General features: G+C 47.6%; 7 protein-coding genes across 7 annotated transcripts; 4 read left to right on the top strand and 3 right to left on the bottom strand.

Annotated features, from left to right (window-relative positions):
* Positions 1-1,341: 1,341 nt before the first annotated feature.
* On the top strand, positions 1,342-4,343 carry H6S33_002860 (uncharacterized protein; the record flags this gene model as incomplete). Its single annotated transcript, XM_044834243.1, has 2 exons — positions 1,342-2,136; positions 2,223-4,343. 2 exons carry the CDS (start codon positions 1,342-1,344, stop codon positions 4,341-4,343), a joined length of 2,916 nt encoding a protein of 971 aa, XP_044693021.1.
* Positions 4,344-5,160: 817 nt separating this feature from the next.
* On the bottom strand, positions 5,161-5,647 carry H6S33_002859 (uncharacterized protein; the record flags this gene model as incomplete). The annotated part of the gene is made up of 2 exons (XM_044834242.1): positions 5,161-5,477; positions 5,527-5,647. The coding sequence occupies 2 exons, from the start codon at positions 5,645-5,647 to the stop codon at positions 5,161-5,163; spliced, it is 438 nt and encodes a 145-aa protein (XP_044693020.1).
* Positions 5,648-6,159: 512 nt separating this feature from the next.
* On the top strand, positions 6,160-6,870 carry H6S33_002858 (uncharacterized protein; the record flags this gene model as incomplete). The annotated part of the gene is made up of 2 exons (XM_044834240.1): positions 6,160-6,741; positions 6,802-6,870. 2 exons carry the CDS (start codon positions 6,160-6,162, stop codon positions 6,868-6,870), a joined length of 651 nt encoding a protein of 216 aa, XP_044693019.1.
* A 38-nt stretch (positions 6,871-6,908) lies between these two features.
* On the top strand, positions 6,909-7,742 carry H6S33_002857 (uncharacterized protein; the record flags this gene model as incomplete). Its single annotated transcript, XM_044834239.1, has 1 exon — positions 6,909-7,742. The coding sequence occupies one exon, from the start codon at positions 6,909-6,911 to the stop codon at positions 7,740-7,742; it is 834 nt and encodes a 277-aa protein (XP_044693018.1).
* Positions 7,743-7,766: 24 nt separating this feature from the next.
* On the top strand, positions 7,767-10,278 carry H6S33_002856 (uncharacterized protein; the record flags this gene model as incomplete). The annotated part of the gene is made up of 2 exons (XM_044834238.1): positions 7,767-9,850; positions 9,918-10,278. 2 exons carry the CDS (start codon positions 7,767-7,769, stop codon positions 10,276-10,278), a joined length of 2,445 nt encoding a protein of 814 aa, XP_044693017.1.
* Positions 10,279-12,030: 1,752 nt separating this feature from the next.
* On the bottom strand, positions 12,031-13,204 carry H6S33_002855 (uncharacterized protein; the record flags this gene model as incomplete). The annotated part of the gene is made up of 2 exons (XM_044834237.1): positions 12,031-12,109; positions 12,162-13,204. The coding sequence occupies 2 exons, from the start codon at positions 13,202-13,204 to the stop codon at positions 12,031-12,033; spliced, it is 1,122 nt and encodes a 373-aa protein (XP_044693016.1).
* A 2,728-nt stretch (positions 13,205-15,932) lies between these two features.
* On the bottom strand, positions 15,933-16,334 carry H6S33_002854 (uncharacterized protein; the record flags this gene model as incomplete). Its single annotated transcript, XM_044834236.1, has 1 exon — positions 15,933-16,334. The coding sequence occupies one exon, from the start codon at positions 16,332-16,334 to the stop codon at positions 15,933-15,935; it is 402 nt and encodes a 133-aa protein (XP_044693015.1).
* Positions 16,335-16,468: the final 134 nt, after the last annotated feature.

The following is a 16,468-nucleotide window of genomic DNA, read 5'->3' as shown; positions in this document are numbered from 1 at the left end:
GACTGCGGCGGGGGTGTCTCTTCTATCTCTTCTGGGATAGGCTGGAGGCTTTTCTGCTCTTTGCGAGACGAGGAAGGGGAGGACTTCTCGTTCTTCTTCTGCTCCTTCTTCTTCTCCTTCTTCTCCTTCTTCTTCTCCTTCTTCTTCTCCTTCCTTTCCTTCCTTCGGCGTTTTTTGCTATCTGATTCGTCGGTGTCTGGATCGCGATCTCGCTTCTTCTGTGAGCGCTCTGGAGTGCCCTGAGGGGAGGATGAAGGCTATAGTGAATATGTGATGAGTATGGTTCTGAAAGCAATAGGATTAAGGAGGATATACCATCTTATATATGATCGCTAGGTGTGCAGCTTGAAAGCTTGAACTTGAAACGAAACTTGAAACTTCAAGTTGAAGCCTAAACTTGAAACGTGAGCTGAATGCGCTTTCAAGAGGTATCTTGAAAGCTTAGATAGCAGGGAGGGGCTTGAAGTGATAGGTAGCGCTGGAAGATGGTTAGGAAGCTCTCACGATCTGGAAGGAGGAGAAGGGTGCTCTTATACCGAATACAATCAGCTATTCCAGGGCTCATCATGCTTCCGAGAGCACCCCCGTGTGCTATACGAGCATCCTCGGGTGCTGTACGAGCATCCTCGGGTGCTGTACGAGCACCCCCGGGCGCTCCCACCAGTGCTGCATATGGTGCTCCAAGCCGTGCTGAATGTTTGCTCCAATACATGACGTAGATCAATGCTCTAGGCGCACTCGAAGATTCTACTCTGGAGGTTTGATTCAATTGAATGACGTAGATGAATGCTCTAGGCGTACTCGGGAATGCTCTGACGGTAGTACCAACAGTGGTGTCGATTGGATTCCTATGTTGGGTTGGTGTTTGTGTTCTTGTTGGTGTCGGGGCTCTGTGCGCTATGAAGCTGAGTCGGAGAGTGTGTATCCTCTGAGCGCATATCCGATATTAGTATCGAATTTGGCGGTGAGAATGGTCTCTCCATGATCTGAATAGCATCCGCGAGTGCTCAGAGAGAGAGAGCGAATGCTGAGAGGGTAGAACGGAGCATCGTTGGCGGCATGATTGTGGTGATTGTTGTTTCTTCTCGTTGTATGCTTGTGTTTGTGTTTGCATTATTCCGTTGGAGATGTATGACGTCAAAATCAGCCTCGCTATGGTGGAGGTGCGAGCGCAAGGCTCACAATCACTTGGCGAGCGCTCTGCAGCGAGCACTCTGTAGAGCACTCTGCACAACCGCTTGGCGGCGAGAGCCTCATTGGATGACAAATCGTTCGTAGAGCACTCTGCACCGCCTGCAGGAAAGAGCCTCCGCCTTGGCAGACTGCAAATTCTCGAGTCCAATGAAATCGTCTTGCCCTTTTTGCAGCAAGAGGTACAGCTCCTCCGCGAATTTTGACAGACATCTTCGAACGATCCATCCTTTGGAAGCAGATGAATGGCTGGGAAATCAATATTCACTGCTGGAGCACGATCAACCTGCAGAGACCCCCGACAACACTGACGAGAGCCCAGAGAGCATTCCCGATTACTATTCAGACACGCATTACGATTCAGAGTCGGACATTTTCGACCAAGATTCGGGTAACAATTCGGACCTCGAATCCGAATCATATTTCGTGATGGAAGAGGCAGATGGCGATTCAAATGGGCATAGTAGGGCATCTACGACAGTTTACGAGGGTGCTGGGGAGCCACTTTACCGCTCGGAGGACTACGACGAGTGCTCACAGAGCCTTCTCCAATACCCATGGCACCCATTCCGGTCAGCATACGAGTTCAGAATAGCACGCTATTTCACACTGTCCAAAGCCTCACAGGGGAACATCGACAGCTTCTTTCTACACGCTCCGCCGAGTAGTGGCGAGTGCTCCTACAGCACTGGGCGGGGTTTTATCAAGAGGTTGGAGGAAATGAACGATATACTGGGAAAGGCGAGCTGGAATCATTCGGAGGTGGATATTGGGGGGGAGAAGATCTCTTACTACTACCGGGATCCAATGGTAGTCGTCCGATATCTTCTAGGGCAACGTGCCTTCCGGGAGTCATTGGTGTATTCGCCCGTGGTGGAGCATAATGAATTCGGCGAGCGAATGTACGGGGAAATGCATACAGGAGATTGGTGGTGGGAGATACAGGTCCGTAAACTTCACCCTGTCAACTTGAGGTGCTCTATGAGCAGTCGATGATGCTACAGGAGCAGTCGCTAATGTCTTCTCGACAGAATACGTTACCGGAGGGGTCCACTGTCGTACCAATTATCTGCGCGTCGGATGGCACACATCTGACAAATTTCAGCGGGGACAAGAAAGCCTGGCCAATCTATCTTACCATCGGGAACATCAAGTCGTCGGTGCGCAACAAGCCCACAGGGCATTCATTCATTCTCCTAGGGCTGCTACCAGTGCCACCGAAGCTCGGAAAGAATACAACACTCGCTAATTCCGTTTTAAGACGTCAGAGTCAAATGGCACTGCATCGTGCCCTTGGGGAGATCTTTCAAAGCATTCGCGAGTGCTCTCAGGAGGGCGAGCTAATCAAATGCGCCGACGGCTACGAACGACTATGCTTTCCGGTGCTCTCGGGCTGGATCGCCGATCAACCCGAGCATTCAAACTTGCAAAACATTAGCACTAGTGCTTGCCCGAGATGCGAGGTGGAGTTTCACAATCTTGGGAGCACTCGTCGAAGCTCTATGCGCAATCACGAGGACTACAGGGAGAGGGTACAGCTATTTGGCGAGAACCCGGGCAATCTAGAACCGGTAGAATACCTTGTTGGGAGATCCGTCAAAACACTCTTCAATGCTTTCTGGGGTATGCCGAGGGTTAATCCGTACGATCTCAATAAACCGGACATACTGCACAATATTTACCTGGGGATGTTGAAGCACATGATGGAGTGGATTCAGGGTTTCTTGAAGAAGCATCATCGATTGGAGGAATTCGACAAAGCTTGGGCTTCGATTGCGCCTTACCCTGGACTAGCAGTACCAAACAAGGCATATCGTTCTACCACCCAATGGCAAGGGAAAGAGATGCGGAATCTGGGGCGGGTCGTTCTAGGAGCACTCGCGGCTGCTCTGAGAAACCCGGGAGTGGCTGTCAGGAGCGACTTCGCAAAAGCTTTGAAATGCGTTCGAAGCCTAATAGACTTCCACTTAATGGCGCAATATGGGAGTCATACAACGAGCACACTGGACTATATGGAGAGCTATCTCGAGGATTTCCATAAACACAAGGATATCTTTTTAGAATTCAGGGCGTACAAGAAGACGTTAAAGGATGCGAGAGATCGAACGAAAGCAATTAGTGGCTCCCAGAGCACCCAGCGAGGCTTGGAGGAGATCCGGGAGATTCGGGAAAGATTGCACTTCAACTTCATCAAATTGCACGTCTTAATGCACTACCGGGAGCACGTTGAGCGCTTTGGTAGCATTCCTCAATACTCCACGGACGTCAGCGAGCTTGCCCATGTACGGCAGGTAAAAGAAGCTTACAGAGCGTCCAACAAGGTTGATGCTGCGATGCAGATACTGGACTATGGAGGGAGGCGATTGGCGTTAGAGATTCGAATTCTGAATCTGAAAGACATCGTCGGAGGTTCTGAGAGCACTGACGACATCCTCTGGAGCCATCGGGATAACCTCAAGGAGTTGCTCGACATTTTCAAGATCGAGGACCGCAAGAAAACGCCAAATGAACGCTCAATAGTAGAAAGCGGACTGCCCCTGAAGCGTCTTTGCAACCCCTCCGCGAAATCGGAAAGACTTTTCAACGTGGCAGACGGACTGCAAATGAGCCATCTCACGCTATATCGCCTGATAAAGGAGTATGCCGAGGATGCGGGATGCTCTCAGAGCTTTGCCGGAAGCTCTGAGAGCATGTTGGAGCGCCGGGTTGAGGTTTTCACATGCTTGCAGGTTCCGATACCAATCTTCCAAAGGCCTGACGTATACGAGGTTCACAACATCAGGTGTACGGGAACAGCATCTTTTAGGAAGGGGAAAATAAGAAAGGATTGGGCATGGGTATCGGTAGGTTCCTCAGAGCAGTGGGGAGTGTTTCGGGGACGCTTACCAGGACGTGTGGAGGCTCTGTTCAAGGTGCGGGATAGCACAGGGCGCGCACATAGACTATGTGTAGTTGAGCTGCTTGAGGCGAAGGATCGTGGTATCGCTGATAGCTCACATGGGCTGCTGAAGGTCTGTAGGAGGAGGAGGAAGAGGATGTGGGTCGTGAATATTCGGAGTATATTAGGAATGGCCCATTTGTTCGAGGTGGATGCTGGCAATTGGCTGGTAAATACTAGGATAGATTTGCGTACGTGGAATGAATTCAGTTGAATGCTGTAAAGCATTCCCGAGTGCTATGCAGTGATGTGAGAGGATCACCGAGTGCTATACAGTGATGTGAGAGGCTTACCGGGTGCTATCCAGTGAGAGCATTACCGAGTGCTATCCAGTGATGTGAGAGGATTACCGAGTGCTATCTAGTGATGTGAGAGGATTACCGAGTGCTATCCAGTGATATGAGAGGAATACCGAGTGCTATCCAGTGATATGAGAGGAATACCGGGTGCTATTCAGTGAATGCTCTGAGGGCAGTGGCGAGTGCTCTACGAGTGGAATGTTAGACCCAATAGGACCGTCTAATTCAAAATTCGTGTCGTTCTGCTAGTACGCATGCGGATTGGAAGAGGGAGGTGAGTATCGGCCGCTCAGTATCTGAGTCTGACTATCCAGCAAGCCAGCTCCAGGAGGGCGCGGTAGGCAGGCATTAGTCTTCTGACCAGTAAAGTCATCCTGCACCTTTTTCCAGTCCATGTTTGCTGCTTATGCATGGACATTGAGCTTTTCAGACGAGCCATACCATGGCCTCAACCTCAAGGCTTATGCCTTTCACGAATCGACAGATACATACACGTTCGTCAAAGGTTTGGTAGCCATCTCCAGTATACACGACAGTGCTCGTATCAGTATTCCGCGACTGACCGTTCAGCGGCGTGAAGAATACCCACGTGAGATATCGTTTGAGGGACCGGCGATGCCTACCTTGCCTTTGAAGAAAGCGTATCGATTCATATGGGTCTAAGTGGGGGGTGTCCCACCTTGAATAGTATTATTAAAGATGTTTCCGCAGCTCTACGAGCATTGGTCAGTGCTATGGAAGCATTCGTGGTGCTCTCCGGACGTGAGCAATATCTCTTGGCAGTGCCTGGAAAAACTCATTGACGAAGAGTGTCTTGGCGTGGGCGATATGCTCTGGCGGTGCCTGGCGAGCAGCTCGTTGAGAATGCTCTCCTGGCGCAGATAGTACTGACGAGTGCTCTCTAGGCGTGAGCGATATGCTCTGGCAGCGCCTGGCGAGCAGCTCGTTGTAATTTGATCTCCTGGCGCAGATATTACTGACGAGTGCTGTCAGGGCGCTGACGCTGTCTCCTGGCGGGCCCCGACACGTCCGTGATTCGTTGCCAGTCCCTGGGCGGAAACTCATTAGTTGATCGTTCTTCAGACGCAGGAGGCATACCCAGGCATGTCATGGCGGAGAGAGCATCGCCGGGTGCTCTCAGGACGAGCACCATATCGCCTGGAGGTGCATGACGCGTGAAAGTGCACGACGCGCCTAGAGAAGATTGCGGAGAGAGCATTGCTGGGTGCTCTATGGATGTAGGTGATATCGCTCAGAGTACTCTGTAGACAGTAGCATTAGCGAGTGCAAAGAAGCTCATTAGGGAGTACGAATATGCTGCTCTGACAGCGGACTGCTTGGAGCGAGTGCTCTGCTTGGATCGAGTGCTCTGCTGGAGCGAGTGCTCGAGTTGCAGTCGTGAAAAGCTCTCTTCTCTGACGTGGTCAGATGATTGGCACTGCGCTCTGGCGGAGTCTATAGACGATTATGCGCCCTGGTGCTGCCAGACAGAGAACATACTGCTCTGGGGGCGTCGGGCGCGGATGCTAGGATCGCCTGGCGCGAGCACCCTGCTGTGGCGACGCCTGGCGCGAGCACCCTGCTGTGGCGACGCCTGGCGCGAGCACCCTGCTGTGGCGACGCCTGGCACGAGCACTCTGCCCTGGCGGCGCCTGGCGTGCCTGGCACCCAGGGCGTAGGCGCTGCGCCCTGAGGAATAGCAGAGTTTGCTGATGATCTGTCGTTAATCTCATGCCCGAGAGCATCGCGGACGAAATGAGACTTCGGAAAGAGCGAGGGCCGGGCTTCAACATCAAGACCGCGGATGGAGGATTGGCACCAATTACCTCCATGGTCTCATTCGATCTTAATGTAGCGGGGGTCACAGCTCACATCACCTGCCACCTCATACCAGGGCCGAGAAAGCCATCATACTCGATCCTTCTCAGCAGAAGGTGGCTTCGACAGTGCCAAGCACGGGGCGACTATCGCTCAGATACGTACATCATCAGGGATAGGGAAGGGAACGAATTCCTGGTACCCGCAGTCAGGGGAGGGCATGAGAGATCCCCGAGAATCTTCATCAGCGCGGAGACTGCCAAGATCGAGATCGACGACGACATGGCAGAAGAGCTCGAAGAAGGGGACGACACAATGTCGGCTATTGTCGAGAGAATCTCGAGAGAAAGTGATGAGCAAGAGAGGTTGGAATTGGAGTTGGAAAGGAGGGAATTTGAGTTGGAAGAGAGGGCGCAGGGAAATGACGAGGAAGAGCTGCAGGCGGCCAAAGAAAGGAATGAAGGGTTCCGGGACTGCCAGAGAAGCTCATATCACGTGGGTGAAGCTTTAAAAGGGTTTCACTGCTAGATGCCCGGGTGCCTAGCAGTGACATAGAGTACGAACCCGGGGGAGAAGTGGGGGAGTGTTGGGGCGGAGGCGGTTGCGGGGAAGGATGTGAAGTGATGTGGGCTGAGCGAGATGAAAGAGAAGTTCTGGGTGAGATGGAGTTACCCCAGATCCATGACCGCCGCAAAATAAAAAATCACGACGGCGACATATATGATTTAATCAATGAGGACGATCGTGTGTATGGCATAAACACGATAGGGTACCCGACCGCGGAGAGACCTGTGAATTTCCACAGAGAGGTGGATTCACAGACGTCTGACGCGGAGATAGAAGAGTGGTTCAAAGAATGTCGCACCACGGTAGGCGAAGCTGCGGCTACTGAGAGCGAAAGGATGAACGCGAAGAGGTTAATCTACACCTGGCGCGATATCTTCGAGGATGACTTGGGAAGTATACCAGAGTGCCGGATTGCTCTACACTATATCCCGACATACCCTGGTTCAATACCACACAAGGCGACGAATCCGCTATACACGGCAGAAGAAATGGCCTGGATGCGAGAGAACCTGCCTAAGATGTGCGATTCAGGCATATTGACGGTATCAAATTCGCAATGGTCGAGCAAGCCTAAATTCGTACGCCGGAAGAATGGGACCCTGAGAATGGTGCATGTCTTCTGTAGGCTGAATAAGGCGACCATCAAGCTCAATACGCCAATGAAGAGAATCGAACCGATACTGCACAATCTGATGCAAAGTCGGTTCAAATGCTACTGGCAGGCCGACGCGTCAGTAGGATATTGGGGAGTCCCTCTCGCAAGAGAGCACGCCTACAAGACCGCCTTCAACACCCCGCTAGGTCAATTCTGCTACCTTCGCATGGGTATGGGCCTGTCTGGTGCAGCGCACACCTACGCGAGGATGAAAGACATCTTGACGGGACCGATTCCCTCTCCGCATGCTGAGGCGGGGATTTCGGGGTCATAGGAGGACTCCGCGTTTGAGTACTTCATGGATGACGATTATGGTACCCATACGTCATTCGATAGCCAGTATCGGTTCCTGCACGAGAAATACTTCCCTCGTATTGCGTGGTCGGGCTTAAAGCTAAACCCGGCGAAGAGTCATTTTTGGTCGAAGGACCTAAAACTTTTAGGCTTCGCGGGCAGCGGACAGGGTGGACTCCGCCCATCAATCGACAAAATTGCGGCAATAAGGGATTATCCAGTCCCAAGTGATGTGGCTGGGCTGGAGCGATTCCTGCATATTAGCACGTATTTGAGGCAGTGGGTCCCGGGAAGATCCGATCACGCGAAGATCTTGAAAACGGCGATCCTCTGCAAAATCAACAGCATGGGAGCACGCAGGGACCTGGTTCTGCACTGGAAGGCAGAACACGACAGCTCATTCAAGTACATCAAAGATTGCATCGCAAACAACGTGATCTGGGGAGGAGACCCTACCATGCAGTATCACCTATCTACAGACGCTTCAAATCTCGGATTAGGCGCGGTGCTGTTTCAGCTTGACGGCTTACCGCTGAGCACCGTCGCGGGTCCCAAATTTAGAGAAAACGAAAGGATCATTCTCTTCATATCAAAGGCTTTCGCGCCTGCAGAAACACGCTACCACACCACGGAACGCGAAGCGCTCGCGGTAGTGAGGGCGCTTAGTGAAGTGCGCTGGCTTGTGCTAGGATCACCGCACCCAATAAAGGTGTATACCGATCATCAAGCGCTGCTCTCGGTCCTAAAAGGGGACGAAGCAAAAGGACGCATCGCTAGATGGCAAATGCAGCTAGCAGAATATGACATGGAGATTCATCACGTGCCAGGGTCACAAAACGTGATAGCAGATGGAATGTCGAGGCTTAGCACAAGGTGGGAGGGTGAATGCAAAGAGATGGAGGTATCGGCGGTGGAAATAGAAGGGTGGAAAGACTTGGTGGAGGACGAGTGGTATGGCGTGATGGTGGAGTACAAGCTGACAGGGATGTTGCCGGCGAGCAAGATTGCGGGTAAGGCGGGCAAGGAAGATTTATCGGAAACGGATAAAGCGAGATGGCTGCGGAGACTGAAACACCAATCGGCGCGCTTCGTAATCGTCGATCCCGAGACGTCGGGCCGACCGCACGGACTCCTATATCGGGAGAAGAACGGGGAAACGGCGATCTGCATCAAAAAAAGGAATATCAAAGAGATCCTAAGTTGGGCACACGACGTACATAGACACTTTGCGGAATCAATCACGTTAAAAAAGCTGATCGGCAAGTACTATTGGTCGACGCGCCATCGCGACACTTCATACTCTTGTCGATCCTGCGACTCCTGTCAGCGAGTAGGCCCCCTAAGACCCTCACAGGCGCTATTACCCATATTCCAGCTGCAACCAATGGACTTATGGGGCATGGACTTCATCGGACCAATAGCCCCCATATCGAGGTCGGGCAATAGATACATACTGATCGTCGTCGATTACTTCACCCGCTACCTCTTCACAAGCACGGTAGCAAGGGCGGACAGCGCGGCGGTAGTGGCGCTGATCTCGGAGATCGGGAAATACATTGGGTGGCCGCGTGCGATATACAACGATAACGGCTCGCACTTTGTAAACGCGAGCGTCAAGCAGCTGCTCGAAAGAAGAGGGGTAAAACAATTTCCGGCACCCAAGTCGCACCCCCAATCGGTCGGCCTCGCTGAGCGCTATGTACAGTTAGTAGTAGTAGGCCTGCGCACTCTGATGGCAACCTCATTACCCAATCGGTACATATGGGACGAGATGCTACCCGGGGTCACACACGCAATAAATACACGCGTTATACGAGCGCATGGGTATACGCCTAGTCAGCTACTGTTTGAGTTCAACCTTAGAAGAACCTGGCTAGACGCCACTCCGAGGGACCAATTAGCCTCCGCAGTTATATCAGATGCAATCGTTGAGATAGTCGGAAGGCACGAAGTGAATAGGGAGATGATGGGCGACAACCTGGGCGAAGCTGCAGATGCTGCCGAACTGACGGAGCTGTGGACCTATCACCAGAGGTTGTCGAAGGTTGAGGAGATACGCGAAGCCGTTAGAACGAAGGCCTTGGAAAGGTGCTCGCAACTGCAGAAAAGGGAGGTGGAAGTCGCCTCAAGAAGGAGATCTCGTCTTACTCCGCAGGTTCGAAATCGACAGACAGCATGGCCGGAAGTTTGAAGCCAAATGGGAAGGCCCGTACAAGCTTGATAAAATAGCCTGGCATGGGAGGACCGGAAGAGTATTCGACTTGATCACTGGGGAAGAGGCAAGAGTCAAAAAGACTGGACTTCATGAGAGGGTGCACCTCGACGACCTAAAGGTATTCGTTCCTCGAGAAGATCATTGGCTGGGGTTCGAGGAAGATAGACAAGAGCGAGGAAACTTGAGGTTCGTAGGACTGTGCGAGGTATTGGGGAAGGACGAAGAGGAAGGAGTTAGAGAATGGGGAGATAGGACAGTGATATTCCCGGGCGGAATGAATAGGGTGGCGGAGGAGGAGTAGAGTGCCGAGAAACCTTTAGATCATGCGCCGAGAAACGTTTCGTTTCGTTTCGGGCGCTGCGGGCTTCACGGTATCATTCATTTCTTATCCGCGTTGGGGAGGGTTGCTACTCTAGGATCACTCAGGGGGTGGCTGAAAACCCAAAAGAGGGTGTTTTTTTTCCTTGGTCTTTTTTTGTTTTAGGTTGAGAAGGCTGAAGTCTATTATTTTTTTTTATGGAGGTTGCTGTTTCCTTACATCCCCGTTTTTTTTTCTCTGCTATTTTTTGCTGTAACTATTGCTAGTATCGGGGATAAACGATGGTGTAGTGAGACAGAAGGGTAGAGGAGGCGGGAGAAGAGAGAGGGGTTTTCGTTGTTGGACAGATTTACGGTCAAGCGTTAGTCAGACAGTAGACGCGTGGAATTGCCGAGACAGGCGCAGCAAAAAGGAAACGTAGCGATAGCGCCAGCAACAGTTCGTTTAGGTGTCCAGATCATGGAGTACCTCTAGCTAGTTTTTCTTTTGTATCATCATCATCATCATTGAATATACATCATTGCTCTCGTTTTGTCTTGATCGAAGTTTTATTCATTCTCGTATCTTTCGAATCGTCGTCGAAGAAGAGTGAATACAACAACCGGCCAACAACGTTAAGCCTTTTGTCTCTACTTAATCTCATCCCGCGGTTCCTAGATGCAGAGTCAGCGGATCAAGTATGCACTTACGGCCAGCGGCGCCAACAACTGAGCCGGGCAACCGGGCGTTTGTGGACATCTGTATCAATTGATGCCAAGGTTTGGTTTGTGATTTGACAAATGTAATTGTAATTGTTGTGCCGGATTGCATAAAATACCATGCATGAATCTCGGCAATTCTTGGCAATTCTTGGCAACTTGAATCGCAATTCTTGGCAGTTTCAATTTGATAACAGCCCGCATTGTGTGGTATGATAGTCTGTAGTAGTAACATGAGTCGGAGTCGAATCCAAGGCCTAGAAATTTTAATAGGGATAGTGTAGCATACCTGTGAAGTATATATAGAAGAAGATAGCCGCTAGGTATGCCTGTTGCCGTGTAGTTGAGCGGCGATTTGATACTTGGTATAATGGTGATGGTTACTATTCATTGAGGTTTACTCCCCGGTAGCATCTTTCGGAGTCGAGTCTAAGCCCTGGAAATTATAATATAGATAGCATACTATGCGTTGACTATATACATTGAATAATTTACCAGCTAGGTATTCTTGTTGCCGCGTAGTTAAGCGGGAAGCGGTACCTGTTACTATGGTGGTGGTTACCATACAGCAGGTTCGACACCATCTTTCGGAGTCGAATCTAAACCCTGAGATTTATAATATAGATAGCATACTATGCATTGACTATAAATATTGAATAAAATACAAGCTAGGTACTCGTTTGGCTGAGTGGGTATGCGGGGTGGCGGTACCTGTTACAATGGTCACGGTGGTGGTCACTATACAGCAGGTTCAACATCATCTTTCGGAGTCGAATTCAAACCCTGAGATTTATAATATAGATAGAATATTATGTGTTAAATGTACATATGAAATAAAATACCCGCTAGATATTTTTCTGGGCCTTGTATTGCGGCGAGATAACACTAGTTATAATGATAGTGCAAATAATTCTCAATCATTCATACAAATACTCTAACCGGATATTGTTTCCAATACCAAAATATATTGCTCCGCCTTTTCCAATGTTTTATTCATTTCATCAGCTACGTTGAAAGCTATCAGGCTTGACCTTGCCTATGATTTCTGACACTCTCCTGCTTCAATTATATCTTCAGATAATCTATTACGGCAGTCGGTAATTTGATGCTTTGCACTGTTTTAAGTGTTAGATATCTATATTGTTTGAGGGAATATATCTAACTTACCTGCTAAAAACTCTCTCACACTCCGCTGCCATTGCTGGTACAGAAAAAGTATCCAGAGCAAAAATAGATAGCTTGGGATATGTTGGCTTTTTGCTAATCCACCACTGAATAGGATTCTCTAATTCATCCTCATTATGCTCACACCATCGCAAATAATGGTCCATTTCATCCATGTCTATTCTTGGAGAAACCTTTGGCTTTTTGAAGCTGCGTACTGATTTTGGTGGGCCCATGGCTGCCGGGTTTTGATTTCTTCTTGGTGAATCTGGAGTAGAAATCGCTTGTTGGTGCAATGATAATGACTTGTAATTGGTAATCCAGAGCTGACGAACAAGATGCTTTGCATGAGATACCCAATCTGGACGCCCACCCCAACTGGATTCACTGGCAAAGAAGTTGTCCATGTTTGGATTCAAAATGATAGCGGCACAAAGAATAGGTGACAGTCTCTCAAGGGAATAATACTTATTGAACTTTTCGATGGCTAGATCCAGTGATCTCTGTAGAGGGGAATGTTGAAGGGCAAGGTTGGATTTTGTTTGTGCAAGATGATTTGTTAATGCCTGGAGTGATGGGTAAACTTCATAAAGCGAACCCTGAGCTTTATTTCCCTCCAGAGCAAGAGTGTCTTCCCTGAATGGCTCCAAAATTCGGGAAATTGTTTGCAGTACTGACCAGTCATCTGAAGTTAGGCGGTCATTGGAGATTGTTATTTTGGGATCTTCCATGATAAGCATTTGAAAGTGCAAATCAATTGCTTGCCGGAATTCAAGAGCTTGAGAAAGTGCGTCATAATCACCCGTCCATCTTGTAACATTGCCCAATATCAATTGCCTGGCCTGTTTCTCAGAACCAGCCATCATTTTCTCCAACAATTCCGCAAAAGCGACCCGTCTCTGTGGGGATCTCTGAATCCAAACAGTAATATTCCTTAATTTCCCTAAAGGTCCAACCTTCCTCCACTCTTCCACTTCACGGTTCTCTTGCTCAATACTGTCTTTTTCCACTCTATTGCTTGGCCAGCCTGGAGGATTTTTTGCCATAGAGAAACACCTTGACCACTAGGTTCAAAATATGACCATAGCATCTGTTGAACCGGCTTTGAGTATTGAAGATAGGGTTATTGAGTTGGATCTCATAACTGGAATTGATTTGCGCTCCAATATAGTCCAATGCAGTAACATTATTACTAGCATTATCTAGAGTAAAAAATCCGAGTATTTTTTCAATTTTGTACTCGGTAATAACTCCCCATACTAGAAACCCCTGGTTATCACCAGTATGTGCTCCCACCATTTTCCTTAGAGCTAGTAGCCCATGGCGTAGAGTAGCATTTTGATCCAGCCAAAATCCGACAACAGCAATCATGGACATATTGTTTGGGGAGGTCCAAAGATCAAAGCTCAAATGTATTGAGGAAACCGCTTCACTCAATTTTAGCTTAACAGCTTCTTTATTTGCTTGAAATGAATCAAAGATCCAACGAGATATGGTGGATCCGGATTTGGGGAGAGCTCTGCCGATTTCTGTAAATGTGGCTTTCTAATATCACCTATTAGGACCTGGTATGTTAAATATGTGACATCAGTGGTAACCACTTACAACTGAACAGCAATATGCAAATATTGCTCTCAACATCACAGAAGTTGCCTGTGCAAATAGTATATTAAACGTTATAACATATCTTAGTAGCAGCTTCTTGAAAACCTCAGAATTAAATACCAAATTTGGTATAGAATTTCGGAGATTTTGTGCTATATGATTCCCAGACTCTGATGATTGATCTGGGATTCTGCTGCCATTTCGAAAGAACCCATGCTTCATTACTAAATGATCCAAGCAATTGGTTGTTGATGTTATTGAATAATTTTTCGCGGTTTCAGGATCAGGGCCTGATCAAAACAAATGTTAATCCCAATCCACTGATATTATTCTAATAAATATCAGGTAACTGAAAGTACTCACATAAGCGACATTTCCACCTAGTACTTTGCTTCCCATATCTATCACACCCCATATATCTTTCTCCATGCTCCCATATCCAAGAATTTGTTTCTGGTCGCTTAGGTCTAAAGGCTTCGGGCACAGGAGAGGTTCTAGCAGGAGGTATCTCATCCAAATCATTCATTTGAGAATGACTATCTGGATCCTGCATAGAAATAGAAGGAGGGTACTGAGAAATTGATTCAGTGTCAGATTTGGACATGATTTCTGTCTGGAAATGCGAAATTTGATGATTATTGTAGGCTTTGTGCAAGGGGTGTTGTGTGAGATTGAACTGGAGATCATGTTCTGTCGTTTGCTTTGACAACTGTTGAGCCAAGAGCATTAATTCCACTCTTATTACATACCACTAAAGCACGGTAGCGCTTATAGCTAGCGCCATAATTCCATCATGTATAACGATTGAAGATATTACATATTCTGATTTGCATATATAAACAGATTATATTGACTCCAAATGTAGTTGTTGCGAGATCCTTGATAATGATTATTTATATATAATTTTATGAATCCAACCAATACCAAAAATTGTCGTAGAATTAGTGCTGGATAATGATACAATGATTATAGCTGGCGGATATTTTCTTTTCAATTTACATTTATCTCTTCGAAAAGTATCTATATTATGATTCTCAGGGTTTAGATTCCACTCCGAAATATGGTGTTAAGCCTACTGTTGGTAACCACCACCATTCTAACAGGTACCGCTTCGCGCTTAACCAAGCAGCCACTAAAGTACCTAGCTGGTATTTTATTTAATATTTACATTCAACGCATATTACTCTAGCTCTATTGCAATTCCCAGGGTTTAGATTCGACTCCGAAAGATGGTGTTGAACCTGCTGTATAGTAACCACCACAATCGTAACGGGTGCCGCTTCGCGCTTAACCACCCATCTACAAGAGTACCTAGCTGATATTTTATTCAATATATACATTTAACGCATAGCCCCTTATCTATATTATAATGCCCAGGATTTAAACTTGACTCCGAAAGATGGTACCGAAAAGTAAACCTCAATATATAGTAACCATCACCATTATACAAAGTATCAAACTGCCGCTCAACCACACGGCAACAGGCCTACCTAGCGGTTTTATTCTTCTATATATACTTCAGGCATATGCTGTACTATCCCTATTAAAGGTTCTAGGCTTTAGATTCGACTCAGACTCATGTTACCAGTACGATGGGGCATTATACCACACAATTCGTGCTGTTATCAAATTGAAACTGCCAAGAATTGCGATTCAAGTTGCCAAGAATTACCGAGAATTGCCGAGAATTGCCAAGATTCATGCGTTGAAGAACATTTATTAGCGTATAATTCAATTTCGATGAGTTTCAATTACTCTTATTAAAATAAGTACCGCTTCCCGCTTAACCAAACAGCCAAGAAAATACCTAGCCTATATTTTATTCAATATATACATTCAACGCATGTTATTCTAGCTCTATTATAATTCTCAGGGCTTAGATTCGACTCCGAAAGTTGATGCTAAACCTGCTGTATGGTAACCACCACCATAGTAACAGGTACCGCTTCCCGCTCAACCACGCGGCCACAAGGATACCTAGCTAGTATTTTATTCAATATATACATTCAACGCATGTTACTCTAGCCCTATTATAATTCCCAGGGTTTAGATTCGACTCCGGAATATGGTGCTGAACGTCACTGTACAGCAATTACGAAAGTTGGAACATATTAATTATTCAAGGTTAATTTGTTTTATTCTTGAATGTTTTACATTCTTTACAAGTAACTAACAGGTAAGCTCCTCAAAGCTCAATGCAGCCCAATCTACCTCCCTTTTTTCATCGATTTTGAGCACATTGAGAATGATATCTTGTGTGAGGTTGTTGCAATTAGTCCCGTCACTTGCAGCCAGATCTGTACCCTTCCCCATCCACCATTGCTCAACCTTGTACTTATTCTTTATCATTCTCATCAACGGAATTGGAACTCCTAGCCCACCACCAATCTTTGTAAATCTCATCAGGATCTTTTCGCCATTTTTGTCCAACTTCTCCATCCTGTCTGCATTGCTGTATTCCGGATCCATAAGAACGACGATGTTATTGTAGTAGATGAGGACAAAGGAATGAAAATCCGGGTCCAATTTCTCACTTCTGATCTTATGGGCATCGTGAATTGGGCCTGACATGAACTAGATGGTGCCTTTTTTGATTATTTTGGTGAATGCAGTTTGGATGGTGCATGGCCTTTCGAAGTCTGCAATTTGATGCTCAAGATATTCGTCACTGAGAGTGCTGTTCCGTTTGATTGCTGTAATTTCGT

This window comes from Morchella sextelata (assembly GCF_020137385.1).
Source record: "Morchella sextelata strain SCLS chromosome Unknown scls_13, whole genome shotgun sequence".
Lineage (NCBI taxonomy): Eukaryota > Fungi > Ascomycota > Pezizomycetes > Pezizales > Morchellaceae > Morchella > Morchella sextelata.
Note: the sequence above shows the minus strand (reverse complement) of the source record. Positions and strands in the feature narration are given on the sequence as shown.